The sequence below is a fragment of the Pogona vitticeps genome, chromosome 14, assembly GCF_051106095.1.
Source record: "Pogona vitticeps strain Pit_001003342236 chromosome 14, PviZW2.1, whole genome shotgun sequence".
NCBI classification, from domain to species: domain Eukaryota; kingdom Metazoa; phylum Chordata; class Lepidosauria; order Squamata; family Agamidae; genus Pogona; species Pogona vitticeps.
In genome coordinates, this window is record NC_135796.1 from 15471251 (window position 1) to 15489333 (window position 18083).

Genomic DNA, 18083 nt, shown 5'->3' on the forward strand with positions numbered 1-18083 from the left:
TTTTTTTTAAGCCTGTGTTGGGCGGCTACAGGCAGGAGACCTGGCACTACTGCAGGTGCGGCAATGTCCGAATTGGAGCGAAATAAGACACAGAGACAAAATCCACCGTTCTGGGGAAGATCTCTGTGTGCATCCTCTTTGGGGAGGAATGAAAAGGACCAGAAGCTGGTTTAGTGGCAACGACAAAGGCAAAAGGATGTCTTAAAGCTCTCTTTTGTTACCTATTCCAATATGTTGACTTATTGTTCTCAAAGAACGTACCACATGGGGCCGGCCATTTTTCTCTCTTTTCCTTCCGTTTCCCTTCTCCAGGTTTAGTGGCGTCAGCTAACCTTTCAGTTAAAAACAAAGTTTAGTTGCCTTTAGATCTTATGCTTTTGATGAATGATTGACTTGATTTTTCTGTTGACTCCACGCCCCTACACCCCCCTTCCCTCGAGCCAACCCCTCTCAGAGTGTGCCGATGTCTAACTTTCTCAACTTTTGTGTCTCCCCCTTCCCCTCCTTTTTGTTTGTTTGTTTATTTGTTTGCTTGTTGGTTCGGGTCTCCAGCTGTTAGGTAACCCTGCAGCCTCCGGACGGACGGACAGGATGGAACACCCGGGGCGAAGGATCTCTCATGGCAGTGCCGGACCGCAACGGTCACGCCCCATGTCGGTCCCGTCTATCGGTTAGTTTGGCCCAATGAGTAGATGGATGTTCCTTGCTTGCTCGGGACCACAGAGGTGGGGGTTCAGTTGGATGGGTTGGCGGATGGAAAGGCAAAGTGGTTCGTCAAAGGAAAGCCGTTTCAAGACGTCAGTCCCAACTAGAGTAGGCCCAGGGAATTAACGGAACTGGCAGGGGGGGGATTGTTTCCTGAAATCACCACTGATTCAATGGGTCTACTCCAGTTGTGGCTGGCCACTGGATTTCAGCCAAAGGAGGCTAAGCTGTTTATGTCTGGTTTACATTGGGATGCCCTGCAGGAGAGATTTAGAAGAGGCTTAATAACAACTGTCGATCTGTGGAGATGCTCAGTCATCCAGGTGGGGTTATTTGGAAGTTTAGTCATGACCACTGGACTTCTTTCTTATCAGGTTGAAATGTTTCGCTACTCATCCAAATTGCTTCCTTCAGTCTGAGGAGAGTTGGTAGGAGCCTATTCAGATCAGAAGGAAGTGAAACCAATGTGGAAGGTTTTAGACTGAAGGAAATGACCTGGATGAGTAGCGAAATGTTTCAACCTAACAAGGAAGAAGTCCAGTAGCCATAACTCAACGTCCAGAAAAACACACACTGTCAAACTGGCACATGCAGTGTTAGAAAGGCACCGTTTGATGGGCACCTTCAAGAAAAGGCCAGATGCTCACATCCTCTTGGGGCTTGCCATCAATGGAAGAGAGACCTCGCTTGACGACTCCCCTGTGCCCTGATTCCCCTTGCCATGAAACCACGTCAGGTTATGAACGATGTTTCCTCCCTGTGTGCTCGCATGTACATTCATGTGTGGGGGCATCGAAATGCATTGTTCCTCTCACTTGCCTGTTTGCGTTCTGAAGGACAGGAGCAGCGTGTCCCCCCCCAAAATGGACCTTATTTATTCTGAGGGAGGAGCCAAAAAAGAGATACAATGTTTAGGACCGTCTCTGTGCACCTCCAGTTTTACGAAAGCTTTCATTTTGGTCCGAAGGGGTCCGTTTCCCATGGAGTCGTGCCAAACCAGCTTGCTAGGTCCTGCGTTTCGATTGATTTTATTTATCGATTTGACTTTTACACTGCCCATCCGGCTGCCGAGGCCAACTCTGGGCGGTGTTACAACATAATCATGTAAAAGATAGCAATTTTTTTTAAAAAAACTGTAAACATCAACAAACGTAATAGCTAAAGCAAATCAAAATTAACTTCAGGACACACACACTAAACAGCATAAAATTCACTGAAAAAAACATTAAAGGTGGTTTAAATGCAAGGTTGCAGAACCGATAATATGAACGCCGAGGCAACCACAGTGTTATGAAATTATAAGCTCCAGGAAAGCCAGTCTGAAGAGGACCGTTAAAAAAATTTCCAGTGAAGCGGACAGGCAACGCTCATTGGAAAGAGGCGTTCCGCCAGGTATCGAGGTCCCAAACTGTTTAGGGCTTTGTATGTCAGCATCATCCTCTTGAAGCTGGCACAGAAACAAACGTTGATAGTGCTGGGTCCATAAGTACGCCCAGGCTGTGAACCTCATCTTTAGCAGAGAGAGTAGCTCCCCCTCTCCAGAAGAGAAAGAGGCCCCCAGACTATAGGCTACAGCTTTGCATAATACGAGCAGCTTTAATCAGTAACTCAAAGTTGTATTGCGTGTTGGAGAGACGTGATTCCGGCAGACCTTCGTCTGTGCGGGCACATACTTGCAGACAAAGCCTGTGCTCCCCTCCTAGTGGCTGATCACCAAGCAAAACAATCTAACTGTCAGATACGAAAAGTCCACAGACACTGGGGCTCTCCACCAACAGGACTTCCATCTTGCCTGGGTTCCGCCTCACTCTATTATCCCTCGCGCGGACACACGCCCAGCACAGGACAGCATCTTCTGCTGAAACGTGGAAGGAGAGCTAGAGCCGGATGTCATCTGTGTATTGGGGACCCGAAGCTCCAAAACTCCCGATGACCTCTCCTGGCAGCCTCCTGTAGATATTCAACAACGTTGGGGAGATGATCAACCTCCGTGGGACTCCACAGCTGAGAGTCCAAGGGGTGGACGTTATCTCCACAAGCTGCACTCTCTGAGGGCGGTCCTCTAGTAAAGACCAGAGCCAGGATAAAGCCAGGCCACCGATCCCCAATCTAGAGAAGCCTCCCCAGGAGGATACCATGGCTGACGGTATCGAAGGCCGCTGAGAGCTTGAGGAGGACCAGCGAGGACATTTTTGCCCCCGTTGGTCCTCCCTCAAACGGTCATCATCTAGAGTGAGCAACGCTGTCTCCGTGACCTTGATTTCCAAATAATGGATTGGCAAACTGCAACACAGCAGGTGAACGCTGTGGAACTGGAGGTGACCGCCTGAATGTGGGTTGCACTAAGTTGTCCAAGCCATCGATTCGCTCTTATCCCTCGCTTGATCACAACTAGTTTTATGTACTTTGGTGGACACAGAAAAGGCTGAAAAACAGCTACTGATGTGGTTCTATTGCCTGTGCTGGTGGAACACCTTGAAACTTGGTTAGGATTGCCATTAAAGAACCCTTGGGAAATGTAACCATACTCCCAAGGCAGAATGACAAGGCAGAGGTATGATTCAGACTTCTCCAAATGCTGCAGTAGAGTTCTTAAGCCCAAGAAGACCTAGGAGAAGGCAAATATCGGGGGGAAAAACTTAATATACATGATTCTCCCAAGCCCAGTTTGCTTGGGAAATGCATCTTGTTTGCCAAAATGCATTGATTTGGCAAAATGAGCGTAATACCTATTCCCTTGAAAACTTCTTTTAAAAGTCTCAACCTTCAGGATTAAGTGAACCCAAATTAGGAAAATAAATAAATAAATCTCAATGTTCAGAATGACGTGAATTAAACACAGGAAACCAGAGAGAGGCCAAAAACGGCTAGTAGATTCCCCACTCCATGTCTAGGGCTGAATGAAGAGAAAGACAGTACATTTACTTTTAAAATAGTGTGATGGAAAGTCTGAGGGGCCTTTGCATAACTCCTTGGCTCATACAATTTCCAGCGTTCTTTGGAAGGAGCCAGGGCACTTCAACGAATATGGGACTGTTGTGTAGATGTGCTTGTTACTGGAACCAATTGTAACTGTTTTGCATTCACCCCGTTCATTGATTCATCCAGTGACTCGCCCTTCATTCCACTCATTGTCATCAGCACATTGCATTTCCTCATGTATTCCTCACTTACCTGGGAGTTTAATCAAGAGTTCCGAAGGATATCCAGGGATTTCACAGGGGGTGGGGGTGGGGAAGAAGACCCCAAAAGCTGAACTCATAGGCTCTCAAAGGGATAGTCCTATTCAATCAGTGTGCTTTATGTAAGTGTTGATGGACTACCTCAGCTCCTCAAAGGGCCAGACTATAGGCTACAGCTTTGCATAATACGAGCAGCTTTAATCACTAACTCAAAGTTGTGTTGAGTGTTGGAGAGACGTGATTCCAGCAGACTTTCATCTGTGCCGGCATATACTTGCAGACAAAGCCCGTTCTCCCCTCCCAGTGGCCGATCACCAAGCAAAACAATCTAACTGGCAGATATGAAAAGCTTGTGCTTTGCCTACTGGACTTTTTCGGTGCTTAACCTTTGACTCGTTGTAACCTATAGTTTGGCCCCAAACCTCTCTTTGAATCCCTGCTTATTCAGACCCTGTTTTTGGTCACATAAGAGGAATCTCACCTCTTCCCCTTTCCCCGAACGGCTCCTTATGGCTGACCGCTCTAGGGCCGGCAGACGCGATGCCATCCTCTCCGTAAGGCTGTGTTGAATTCAAGAGGGTTGAGTTTTTGTTGTTTCTTTCCTATACATATTTAAGTAATTTGCTCACATTTCCTAAAAGGGACGGAAGGCGATCGAGAGTGAACAAGAAAGATGGGAGAAAGGAGGGGGGAGGAAATGGTCGATTCATTCATTCCATGACTCTTAATCAGTAGCTCCTGGGAGTTTTCATCCAAGGATAGGTGGGGACCTGAGGTGGGTCAGACCTAGAGGGTCATCCCACCAGGGCACAAAACGTAGTCTTCCCCCTGCAGGCGTGAAACTCTTGAGATGGATGCCAAGAGTGTGTCTTATCTAAGCGAGCAAACTCAACCCACCCGAGATGGAGAGGGAGCCTCTTTTTCCCCTTTCGGGCGAGAAGGCCCAGAATTCCCAACTCAGCCTGGGAGCCGTAGTCTGGGAGGAAGACCTTTCTCAAGTTCTGGTCCTTGTCCTTCAGCCGCCTCCACAAAGACCAGCCTCGCCATTGTGCTTAATTAGACCCTTCCGTTTTTCTCCGTAGAAATTACAATGGAAAGTAACAGTGAAGGCGTGTGGTCTCGGTCAGGTAGTGAGGGAAACCTTTCCCCCTTTAAAGAAGAAGTGTATTATCGCGGCGGTGGCAGACACAGGAAATGGTGCCGGCAACGTACCGTGGCTTCTGACTATCGATACGGTATGCCTCAACCCTTCTTTGTCCTTTTTTCGCCGCCTGAAAAATCTGCTTCCCCTCGTCCGATGAGCCCCTTCCTTTACGCCGATGCTGCATGTCATGCCAAATGCTGAAGCGGCTGCCGATGCGCGGCAGGTCTTGTTCTGCTTTATCCCCACCCCTTCCCGGTGTCTCCCCTCTTTAAGCACAGGTAAGTCTCGCCGATGTTTAGCCTGTGAGGGAGGAGAAAGCTTTCCCAATCATCCATGCACCTCCCACCCCCCACCCATGCCATTGAGCTTTTCAGATGGAGAGGCATCAGTGCCTCAGACCACCATTGCATGGACCTCTTGCCACCTTCTCACCCGGCTGTAGAATCTCAACCCGACATCTCCCACATTCCTGCTTGTGTATCCTCATCCAAAATGCTGCTGTTGCAACTCAGCTTGTGGTTATGGGGTCCTTGAAGAGGGGAGCGAATGAGAAACAGCAGGACAACCGATAGACTCAGAGTTCCACCTTGTTTCGGAGGAAATTCATTGGAGCTCAAGAGTCAAAGTAGATCATAGACCAGCATCTTGTCATGGAAAGGTGATCGGATAACTATTCCCCTGGCTCTGACAGGGCCTCCTTTGTGTCAACCCCAATTGTGAGATGGGCTGCACTGTTAGTTGTGCAACAGGGAATACCTACAGGGTTGTCCCTCTGCACTTAATGTGATGCTGTTCATAATGTTTAGCACATTTTCTAGAAGAGATGCTCCAACAAGCAGTGAAGGAGGTATGTTTGTCTTAGCATGTGTTTTCCCTCACCTCCACATTTTGCTTTTAGCGTGCTTGGTTCTTTAATGGATGGTAAACCATTGGACATTGGGAAAACGGTTTTTCCACTCAAGGGAAAGCAAACATGGCTTTAATCTGTATGTGTGATTGCATAGGCATGATTTCCGAGGAGATGCCATTGGAAGGTTAAAACTAGGAATTGCAAATCTCCCTTACTTTCTAGTCTGACTCTTTCTAGAAATTCCAGCTAGTTATGCAGGGGCAGATATAGCTTGGCTTTCTCCACAGGAATGATAAAACTGAATGAATTTCCACGTCCAACAGAAATGGTCCCTTGAATAGCCATGGAGAGCCTGTTATCGTTCATGATGGCCAGTAAAAAGGGATGAATTGCCTCTATGAATAGCGCTGCTTGTTCTCCATTTTTGGGCTGTAAGAGCAAATAAGGCAGATCACTCCGTAATGGCCCAGCTAGCCTTGACTACAAAGCAGAAAATTAAACCACAATCTAATACAGACACCTCGAGGCAGAACGCGAGCATTACACGAAATAAAACGGGAGGAAGAAGGGGCGCGTGGGCTCCACCCGTGAGGGAGAACCAAAGGCTCCAGCTTGATGCAAGTAGCCAACACTATGAGCCTTTCACACTTGCCTTAAAGCTACAATATGGTTTGTACTTCCTCGGGAGGAAGTTGCACAGACTTTGGTGGGACTTGGTAGTAAGAAGTCAGTAGGATTGTACTGTGAATGTACAGTAGTTGAGAAAAGCTACCTGGGCTTATGGGGAAGAGTTGGGGCCTGAAGAAGGTGGTAGAGTTCCTAGATATCAAAGGGTGGTTTTAGTCTTCCGTCTCCCGGCTTTGTTTGGTGATGTTGTGCTGACGTCCATCTAGGTCTCTCTTACCTGCATCCTTGGAGGAGGAGGAGGGTCCATTTTTGCACTGTCAAATAGCATGCATGCAAAGTGGCTTCACGGACAAGAAGAGACCAAAGCATGAGGCATCATGGCTTGGCTGAATTTGAACCCTCCGGTACACTTTGTGGGCTTACCGTGGGGCATCCACAGCCTTTGGCTGCTCGGTGTGGTTTTCACGGCGGTCTTGACCTCACGCTGTCGTAGCATGCAGCCAAAAATCCTGCTCAACACCGGAATGGAGCTGCAGCTCTCATTTCCTTTATTCAGGGGTTGCTCTTGTTGTATCGTGTTCGCTGCGTTTTTTCCTATCCAGGTTGGTCTTGTCCCTTACCCCTCCCGACTGAAAATGGCATCTCACAGCTCATCTTGTTGGGTGGCCCTTTTTTAGTAAAGATCAAATGAACAAAAGATGCTCAGATGCAAGAGGGGTGGGACAGAGCCTATGACCCCTCTGATTAAGTCTCTTAGATTCTAGTAGGAATGATGAATCTGTCATGAATGGTACTGAGATCAGAAACTCTGCATGGGTGTAATAAAATTAATTGTGGTCTTGTGCACCTCCGGACCACTCATCCCCAAGGTGGTGGTGGCTTCTGGGGTTTGGGACTCCACTTCAGCACATGTGGCCAGTGGCAAAGGAACATGGGAGTGGAAAGCCAAAATATCAGAGGGAGTTTCCCCGGAGAAAGAGGAGACGATGTTTGAGAAAGTGGTTCAGAGGCGGGCATGGGGGAACTGAAGCCAACGTCCTTAGTTCAATGGATTACATTAAAACAGGAAGGCCAGAACATGGAGCCATCAGAATAATACATGTATATTTAATTGTAGTTGTGCGTGGAGGAGACTTGGTTGCCCACAGCCATCACCATCATCGCTAGGATCCTTGGGTTGTTTGACGAAATAGAGAGGCTGTGTTGTAAATTCTGGAAGCAGGGAGGCAGGGCAAAAGTCTGCAGGTCTTTTCCCATAGCTTTTCCCCCCATGCTGAAGTTCCCATGAGCTGTACCTCCAGGAAACCTGGGCCCGCCCAGTCCATCTTGTGAACGAGCTACTTAAATCACAGCTGCAAATCCGCACTCTTTCATTAAGGTGCTGGCTGCGTTCCTGGACGTGTGGCCGACCTGAGCAATCTTCTCAAGACAAGAGCGCCTAAATCAACAAAGACGAGTGTAGCAAGTCTTCGTTCCACTTCTAATCTGAAGACAGACTTCTTTATAGTCTCTATTATTTCACAACCCGTTTGTAGGTTTTGCTAAGAGCAAAAGCTTTTGGCCAACTGGGGTAGGGCTGACAAGCAAGGAATTGTGGGTGATGTAGTCCTAAACGTCTGGAAAACCATTGATTCCCCTGGTCTCCGAAGGAGCTGAAACTGAATTGTAAGATGTTTTAAGAGGAACTCCACAGGGACAGATTGAAGCTCTCAAACGAGGTTCAAGGATAGCGATTTTTGCACCAACCGAGCTTCTGGCGGTTGTTGTTGCAGATGGATATGGCAGCCGGGATCGCCTGTCTCCAGAAATTTATGAAGAATCTGAAACCGATCCTGGCGCTGAAGAGGTGTCCGCACGCATCTTTGTGGCTCTTTTTGACTACGACCCACTGACCATGTCTCCTAACCCTGACGCAGCGGAAGAGGAGCTCCCATTTAAAGAAGGGCAGATTATTAAGGTAATTAAAGTGAAGAGAGGCATGTTCTCGTAGGACTGGGTTGGCCTTGTCGAATCACGAAGCTGGTGTTTCTGTCGGCATTTCTGAGCACTCTCCACTTGGTGAGATGTTCAGAAGAGCACTAGAAAGTACTGTTTTGTTCAAGTGTCACAGCACTCGTAACTTGAGACATCACAAAACCACCTTGTTAGACCTCCTAAGAACTTACTGTGGAAATAATACTTTTTTTGTTTAGTACAAATCCAGAATTCCTCAGCAAGCTGGGAGCTGATATCCAAGGCTAGTATCCTAGTATAATTTCAGAGTGCCAGGACCAATTACACAAACATGTGCTACTGATCTTGGGGCTAGTGTAACAGAGCACACAACAGGGAAGCTATTGAAATCTCCGTGCTGTGACACAGACATATTTCATGACTATAGGGAGCACCTCTTCTAAGAACGTGCTAAGCGTATTGTCTAGTTTTGACCCTTGGTCAGAGTGCATGCTTATTTCTTTCCTTGTCCTTGATCAACATCAGGTTTATGGCGACAAGGATATTGATGGCTTTTACCGGGGAGAAACTTGTGCAAGGGTTGGCCTCATTCCATGCAATATGGTCTCCGAAATCCAAGCTGATGATGAAGAGATGATGGAGCAACTTCTGAAGCAAGGTTTTCTCCCTCTGAACACCCCTATAGAGAAATTAGGTAAGGACACATCTGTAGTTGCCACCTCCAAAGGTGCAACAAGAGAAATTTACTGCATTCATTTTGGACTCGGGCTGCTAAAATGACTCAGACGTTTCTCAAGTTTGGTAATAGGTCTTCCAACAAGTGTTTTCAATTTTATTACAAGGTATAGACACAAAAACAAAAAGGAAGATTTGAATAAAAAAAGTTAAGCTTACAGTGGTGCCCCGCTTGCTGATGATAATGCGTTCCAGCAAAATCGCTATAGAGCTAAGTCGTCGGCAAGCGAAAGTAAAAAACCCATTAGAATGCATTAAAAACCGCATTAATGCGTTCTAATGGGGGAAATACCTCATTGTCCAGCGAAGATCCTCCATAGGGCGGCCATTTTCCGGTGTCTGTAAAACGAGCAATCAGTCCTAAACACAGCGGGGAGCCATTCTGCACAGCGGGTGGCCATTTTGCGACCCGCCAATCAGCTGTTTCACAACCATCGTTAAGCTAAAATCGGTTCCCGAAGCAGGGAACTGATCGTCGTAAAGCACAAAACACCATAGGAATCATCATTTAGCGATCGCAATAGCGATTGCAAAAAAGGAACAAATTCCCCAGTATGTTATCATGAGACAGCAAAATGTACCTGCAGCTGAACAGTGTGGTCTGCTTTCGCTGAGCCTCTCAATTAGGTAGAGGCCATAAAATGTGATGCCTTTTTTTGGGGGGGGAAGGTTCTTTGTTTTTTCTATCCAGCAGTTAATAATCTTGGGACTTTTTGTTTACGTTTATTTGTTTTCCCTTGGGATCAGAATTCCATCTGCCGACATGTCTAGATTCCCCCAGAGCTATAATTTATATACTAAAAATGTATATGGTAATTGTGTTCAGGTAATTGACACCACAACTAATTTCACTCATGCAGTTCCTTCAACTGATACCCATGCAGTTAAGGTAGGGCACTCGTGCAACCAAACCAACTGAATTCATGCAATTTAGCACATAAATTTTGCCAGATGCCTTTTATTTTTCAGGAATTTTTTTAAAAATTCTTTGCTATCATTTGAAACCTTTTTTTTTTAAAAAAAAAACTCCCTCTTGCAGTTCACCTCAAATGCTGACTTCAGTCTGCAAAAACGGCATGCTGGGTCATGCAAGGGTGGTGTTCTGTTTCTTACCAGTACGCGCCGGATCTCCCCAGCCTTGTTCTAACAAAACGGGTCACACCCACGCGAGAGGATTCAGTCACTGTCTTTTTTGGGGTTCTCGGTCATTGTCTCTTGCTTAATTCTTGGGAAGCCCTCATTTCAAAACGGGGGCAAAAAAAAGCCAACAGCTTCATAGCTTCTCGTCTTCTTGTATTTGTTCTTTTCCTGAAGTCAACCATACCCGTTTCAGAGAGACCACACGCTCCGGGCACCGCAAATCCAGAAGGTCTAAAAGAGGTCTGTGCTTTCATTTAAAAAAACAAACAAAACCGAACACACACCATCTCAAAACCCAGTGATGTGATTCAGTGGCCCGTTGACGGAGCAAAGTGCTTTGAGCTGTCTGGTATCGTCCTCCTTTTACACGTCGGAACAAATACTTGCCAGCAGAAAAGGGTTTCGGCAAAACATCCTCTCCCTCCCTCCGTGTCTGCATTATGTGCAATAGTGTTGCTGCGATTGTGTACTCTGCACTCGATGAGTAACAATCCAAAGTATTGCACTAGAGAATGCAAATCCTGCAGCCTCCTTCATCAGTTACACCACCACTGATGGGCGTTTTTTGAGACCCTCAGGATTGGTGCGTCTCCCCCCGTCACAATACCCAGGTAACAAGACAGAGAAACAGGAGTACACAACCCCACTTCTTTATGCCTTGGATGTTTCTGCTCCATGGAAGAGTCTCTAACCCCCCGTTTCTGCCGCCTGTCTTCACCATGTGCTCCACCGATTCTGCCCCAGACGTCTCTCTCCTGAAATGTCCGGCGCTCATATATACATGGTTCCCTCTTGCCAAATCAACTACAGACAAGGGCCAGCCATGGAGCTCATCTGTAGTCTGGAAGTGGGAGGCCACCATAGAAACTTCCCTCTGGAGTGGTTGTAACCTCGGTGTACGGTCGTTGTTCCTTTGCGGCTCTTCACAAATGCTCAAACCGCACTTGCTCTTTCTCGTTGAGAAAATGTGGTGTTATGTTTCCTGGAAAGACCGTTTCTGTGATCACGGAGAGCAACACAAAGGTTTCACTGGTAGCTCCGAACTGGCGGCTCTGGTTTTTAGTCAACTGGAGAGCCCTGTTGCCATATCATAGTCTCCAAAAACAGTTCAGCACCTCCAGGAGCTCTAAGAAAGGTTGGCCTAAAAAGCTGGACTGGATTCACCGCCCCACTGGCATCAAGCCAGCAGCCTCCCCTGGTGTCACAACTTTCATCAGAAGTGTTGCTTAGATCCAAAAATATTGGCAAGATGAAAATAATGCAAACAAGGCAAAGTTTAGACTTTCCTTATTAAGACTCCTACGGAATTGTTTATAACAAAAAAAAAATCATCATCATCTGAGAACTGCAGAGCTGGAAGGGACCCTATGGATCATTGGGTCCATCCCCTGTCAAGGAAGTTCAGTGGGGAATTGAACTCCCAGCCTCTGGCTCTACAGCCAGATGCCTGAACCACTGAGCAGTTCTCAGGACTTCTAGAAAATTTCAAGATAGATACAATAACTCAGAGCAGGACCTAAAACCTCTGTGTTGCGTGCTCTGGTTTTGTTTTCCACTCAGTGGGTAAGGGTTAGAAGCTCCCCGGCTTGGTTGCTGGTGGAGGTTTCGAGTTGATGGCTTCCTCTTTGAGGAAAGCTGTCCTGTGAACATGTTTTAAAAGGAACAGTGACAGCTTTCCTTCCATTTCGTTGCAACAGAAAGGAACCGAAGGAGCAGCCGCCCCCCGGCCGCCTCGACGCGGAGGATGGTGGCCTTGTACGACTACGATCCAAGGGAGAGCTCGCCCAACGTCGATGTGGAGGTATTCGCTGGAGCAAATGCCAACACGGCTTTGGGATAGCCGTGGAGGGAACGGCATCAGCTGACGAGGGTTCTTTTGTGTGCCTGGCATAAGGCAGTGGCACTACCCAAAGCAGCCAGAAGTTCAAGGTCTGCCGAATCCTGGTTGGCGGACGGGCGGGATCTCCCTCCCCTATCATGGCAGTCATGCTGCTGTGCTCCAGTATTAAGGTCTTCAATGCAACTAAAGCTTCTGGCAGTTGTTTTGTGCTTCTGGGGTGGAATATGCTTTATTTCCTCTTCCCTGCAAGAGGTAGACGTTGCCTCCCAAAAGAAAAAGTAGAGGTGCTGGAAGATGTACTGGTTCTTTTTAAGACTTTGGAACTCCCTCCCACTGGAGGCCTGGCTGGCCCCGTCTTTGCTGTACTTCCACAAGCAAAGACCTTTCTCTTCAGGCAGGCTTTCCTTTAAATGATTGGCTGACCAAAGGGATTTAAAGGGATCATTTTATTCTGTATTTGACTTGTGCTTTTAATGCTGCTGTTATAAATTATAATATATGTTTAACACTGTTTTAATAGCATTAAACATGTATCTTTTAATACTGTAATGATTTGTTATTTAGCTTTTAACTTTTAATACTGTAAGCCACCTTGGATCTTTTAGGAGAAAGGCAGCAAATAAATTGCTAGTAACTTGAGGAAGGGAATTAACCCCAAACCTCCTTCGCAGGAAGTCCTGAAAAAATGAGGTTTTTGTCCTCTTTTCTGCAGGCCGAACTAACATTTTGTACAGGGGACATTATTACAGTCGTTGGAGAAATTGACGAAGATGGTTTTTACTACGTAAGTGGCTTCCTTTTGTCAGTCTATTTCTGTCGCAAAATACAGAGTATGTTTTCAAGCGGTACTCTTTCTTCATCTCTTGGAAAGAGAGAGGGAAGGAATATGGACTCCTTTGTATTAGATGCCACTGTCCAGAGACAACACACACACACCGGGATTGATAATTTTTAAGGCCAAACTGCATTACAGGGATAACTTATCGAGTTCCAGGAATGTAACTCAGGCAGGCTTTTGCAATGAAACAAGCACCCTCTGAAGCAAGGTTTGCACTCAAGAGACCAGTCACAAAACAGGGTGAAAACCAGCCAACCCATACCCTTTTCTAATAATAAATAGTAATAACAAACCTATAATATAGTCTTTGACTCTTTGTTTCAAGAACGCCCGCAACGGAAGCCGTAAAGCCAAAGACGTGGGAAACAGCAGCCGGTGCATGCAAGAGCCGAACGGCCCCCTCAGCCAGACCCGACAAAAGCCTTCTACAAAAGTAGTGCCATCTTTTAACTTGTGACCTGGAGGGCCAAATCCTGTGGGCCTGGCAAGCCCTCGCTGGGGAAGAAAGTTCCACAGAGCTAGTTGAAATCCAGTGTTAAGGAGACAATTGCCAAACCTCTTTGGTGGTGGGGAATGACAGGGGCTTTGGTACCAAACGTAACCAAAGGGTATAGAGATGTGAGAGGGCAGTATTCGGCAACAAGCCAATTTTACTCCTCTGGTAGTTCCTTGCTTGGACCCAACGCAGCTTACCGGCACATTGCATTAGACCCGGTCTAATCTCCCCACTGTTAACATTTCCTGCTTCTTGCCCCCAATCTCTAGGGCGAACTCAATGGTCAGAAGGGTCTGGTTCCTTCAAACTTTCTTGAAGAAGTGCCTGATGATGTCGAGGTCTATCTATCCGACGCCCCGTCGCAATATGCTCAAGATACGCCAATACGTACAAAAGCAAAAAGGGTAAGCAAGCATTGAGAAAACAAAATTAAAAGGCCTTGTTCTCTTTTGGTTTTTAGTTTTCCCCCCATCCGCCATTTCAGATTCAGTTTGAGTACTATCCTTATTTTAACATTTTGAATTCCATTTGCGTGTTGTTTGCAGGACATGTTAAAAAAAAAAGAGACAGTAGACACCAAAGTAAATTGTTCTACTAATGCGTATAAAGACTATGAATCTTAATTATGAACCACTTGTTTGGTTCCCTGTAATGCAACTTAGCCACCACCCTTTCTAGTTTATATAATTTACATCCAGAAATAGAACTATGCTATTTAAATTAAACACAGAAAGGGGGGGAAAGACGTTTTCTAGGCTCCCCACGTAAATTGTCAACTCAACCCCTTTTTTGGTGCCAGTGACTACCCTATACAAATGCCCACCTTTGGGGGAAACAATGATTCATGTATAGTATTCTCACCTGTAATTTTTTATTCTCACCTGTAATTTTTTCCATCAAGGCAGTTTTATATATTCTATTTTATGTATATTTTTATTTCTTTGCTCATCTGCTTGGGAACAGAAGAAGAGTGTTCATTTCACACCCTAAAAAAAGGCAAAGTAGCCTTTACACACGTAAGTGAGCAACTGAAGATACCAATAGAGATACCAATTCAAGCTAGCTGGCATTGTTTAATGCAAGCCGTCTTGGCCCTTAAATGTGCAGAAAGAGAGAAATATGTCTCCAAAACCATTAGCCCTGGTTAGTCGCGTACGTTCCTCGCTTATCTTTCGTTTATTTCTTTTTTAAAAAAACTCTTCAAAGGTGTGTCAAAAATGTCAATTTTCTCACTCCTCGTGGTTTTCTTCCTTGTATTCAGGGCTCACGTTCATTAAAAAAAATAATATATACACATATATTAACAACAAAGGAGGTTTGACATCTGGAACATATTTCTTATTGAACTTCAGTGTTTTGTTTGCATAAAAAAAAAGTTGGTCCTAGTCTTACAATCTCTGAAGAGAAGCTGCATATTGCATTGTTAGCCGGTCTCAGAGGAGCCTGGGCCCTTGAACGAGGCCCCTAACGTGGTTAGCAGATTTTAAAAATGGCAGCTGAGGAAAAAAATAGATAATATGGTTGTTTTTGAAAACAAATTGACCTCAACTATCTGCTTCAACTGTTTGCCTTAAAAGTGTCTTTTCTGGCAGCCGTGTTCGCCTACAGTGGTTTCTCTTCCCTAGTTCTCATTCCAAAAAACCAATCCGTAAGTCAAACGGATCTGCCCGTGTTCGCAAAATACTCAGCAGCTCTTTGGTTTATCAATGCAATAAGTTGGTATTAAAACGTGCAGCTCAAACCCATGAATGAATGTGTTAGTGCTCGATATATGGTATCTTCAGGTGTACGTTGGGGTGCTTCTACAAAGTGTTTTTTTTTCTTTTCTTCTCTCTCTCTCTCTCTCTTTGGTTTGTTTTCTTCATTAGACAAAGACCTTGACTTGAGATCAAAGTAAGCTGGCGACCCCTTTGCTTAATTTCACCTCCATTGATTAGTCTGAACCGGGTAACTGGACCCAGCAAGAACCACCCAAGGCTGCCAGGAAAAAAGCAAAAAGCCAGCCAACTTAAAGAGTACTAGATGAGGGCCGAGGCTCATTGCCTCTCGCTCTCCAAACGATTTCCTAAGTATCAATTCATCTTGTGCTTTCCCCCCAAATACTCCTGATTCATTGTGCAAGTAGCCACATCCTGCTCATTTATCACGTGCATTAAAAATAAACATTTGCTGCCACAGCTCATCCAAGGTCTTGAAGCTTTCTTTGATCACAATTAAGGTTCAATTTTAGCTTTTTTTTTCTTTCAACCAGTGTGCCATCTTCTCAAAGTATGTCTATACAGTATGCTAAAAGAAATGTTTTACAGAGCTGACGAGCAGAAATGCTCCGATTTTTATCACCACCCAAACCGGTGATTCCTTCTGGAAACTGGCTAGTGCATATATAGAACTTCCCATTGGTAGTACTGTACTTAAAAGTTGGATTTCTCACCGCTAGATTACCGAGATGTAAAAAAAACCCACCAATTTGATTGAGATAAGATCTAGTTATGGGTCACCCTTGCAAAAAGAAAAAAATCAGCATGTATTTTAAAAGCTGTGGGTTGTTTTGTTTTTTTTAAAAAATAAATTGTCAGCTACTGTTTTTCACTTTGGTAAACTAGACATGTCCCTCGCGTGGCATGCTTTAAAGGGGAAAAATGGATTGTCCAAAAAGGAAAAGGAGAAAACAAAGGAAATGAAAAGAAAAAAATGTTACCAATTTTCTTATTGTTGATGGCTTTCAAACATTCTGTAAACTGTAACAATGTACCTACTAGGTTCCTCCCGAGAGTACAGGTACCTCACCAAGGAGCGCACCATCCCCTACAGTCCATCTCCATTCGGGGTCACCTACGCCATCTGTGGGTTCTGGTAGTCCCGGGAGAGGCAGGGAGTTGCCCTCGAAAAAGAAAAAGGGGCTGCTTTCCAAGGGGAAGAAACTCCTGAAAAGGCTTGGTGCAGTGAAATGAATGCGTGCTCTTCTTCTGGACAACCTGTAAAGCTTCAGATCTATGTATTTTTATTTTTACACGAAAGAGTCTAAAAAAAAAAAACTTCAAAAACTAGGGCTTTCATGGCTATTCCAAAATATCTTTCCACACTGAAAACTTTTTTTTTCTTTTTGGAAAAAGAAAAAAAAAAGCATATTCCCACCTCAGCAGAGAAACTCTGAGACCAGTTTTGGCGTTAAAAATCAAGTAACAAGGGGGCAAAAAAATGCATTGCTATGAGGAATGGTGTCCTTGCCAGTGTACATTTTTAATAAAATAAAAAGACAACTGAAGGTACGAAAGACCAACAATTACACTGGGAGGAGGCAAGCCCTGTTCTAACGCCTCCATTACATCCAAGTTCTGTTGCCCTCCCTTAACGCGGAGAAAGAAAAACACTGTTCCCTAGATCCCACCCACCCGCGTCTAACCCTGTCTCTACAACTTCACACAACACACACATGGTCTTGAAACTCCTAGTTTGATCCGCCTTGATGTTTGCCTTACTACATGCACAATGATTTGTACTGTCTAACCTATACAGCGTATACTTTGTATGTACTGTGTATTCCACCCGTCTTTCCATTCTCGCTGAGACATGGGTGATTTCAAAGAGCAAGTTGTTGGTGTTGCCGACTCCGTTCAATGTCTGATGTAACTCCTCAGGAGTCTGAAAGTGTTGTGCAAAGGTGCATTTAAAAAAAAACAAAAACCTCTGCGTTCTGCTAGTCAACCTCTCCAGGAAACTCTAAAGCCAGATTACTGCACAAAAAGATTTGTATGTATATATATATCGATATATATCTATAGAGAGGTATATAGACATATATGTATGCATATATCTATATATATTCCAGCAGCCAGGGATGTATTCAAACTGCACACCATTTTTGGGGGGGACACTGTTGCTGTTTAAAGTATGCAGAACAGACATGAGGAAGTATTACAATGAAACAGTTGTGTTGTTATTCACTGGCCAGAAGTCACTGAAAACAGATAAAGAGTGCTAAGTTTGCTACATCCTATGCCCCGTGATTAGCATTACGACGGGGAGCAGAAAAGAAAAAGAAACTTGACCACGTAGTTGCTGGCAGACATTCGGCTATTCCTCTTTTGTAACCTGTCCATTTGTAAATTCTTTTTACTGTTTATACATACTTTTCAGATTGCCTTTCTTTTGTAATTGGTGGAAGGTTTATAATATGAATGATCAAAGCTTCTCCCCATTGTGTCTTCAAAGAAATACAATGTACATTCTTGTAAAATAACCTTGTGGGCTAGGTTTATGAAATTAAAGAGAAAAAAAATACTGGCCTCAATTTGTGGTTAAAGTATAATGTGGGCGTGTGCATGTGTACAGTTGTTCATGTGTAAAATATTTTATATAAATAAATTTGATATTTTGTAGACACGGTTGTCTTTTTGTTGCCTGTTTTGTTCACAAGTGAAGCAGACACACTAGGTTGGATCCTGGCTTCCCCAGGAGGAGAAAGGGCCTGACAGCCAACCACTTCTATCACAATTCCCGTTTCTGCTTAATTAGGATGAGAATCACATTACTCGTCCTCCTTCCAGAATCTTAAAGAACAAATTCCACTGGC

The 18083-nt window shown here is 45.0% G+C and overlaps 1 protein-coding gene across 6 annotated transcripts in view; it reads left to right on the plus strand.

The window, feature by feature from the left end:
• The window catches only part of RIMBP2 (RIMS binding protein 2), a 146380-nt gene extending 128489 nt beyond the window's left edge, over nt 1–17891 (plus strand). For 4 of the 6 annotated variants that reach the window (XM_078381725.1, XM_078381724.1, XM_078381727.1 and 1 more), the window contains 8 exons: nt 553–670; nt 4970–5122; nt 8281–8465; nt 8987–9155; nt 12034–12137; nt 12889–12960; nt 13780–13914; nt 16270–17891. In XM_078381725.1, coding sequence (XP_078237851.1) covers nt 553–670; nt 4970–5122; nt 8281–8465; nt 8987–9155; nt 12034–12137; nt 12889–12960; nt 13780–13914; nt 16270–16461 — 1128 coding nt within the window. In that variant the 3' untranslated portion in view covers nt 16462–17891. Of the gene's footprint in view, nt 1–552; nt 671–4969; nt 5123–8280; nt 8466–8986; nt 9156–12033; nt 12138–12888; nt 12961–13779; nt 14319–15378; nt 16064–16269 lie in introns of those variants that run through there. The other 2 variants (XM_072983591.2, XM_078381728.1) reach the window with 2 other exon arrangements.
• Nucleotides 17892–18083: the final 192 nt, after the last annotated feature.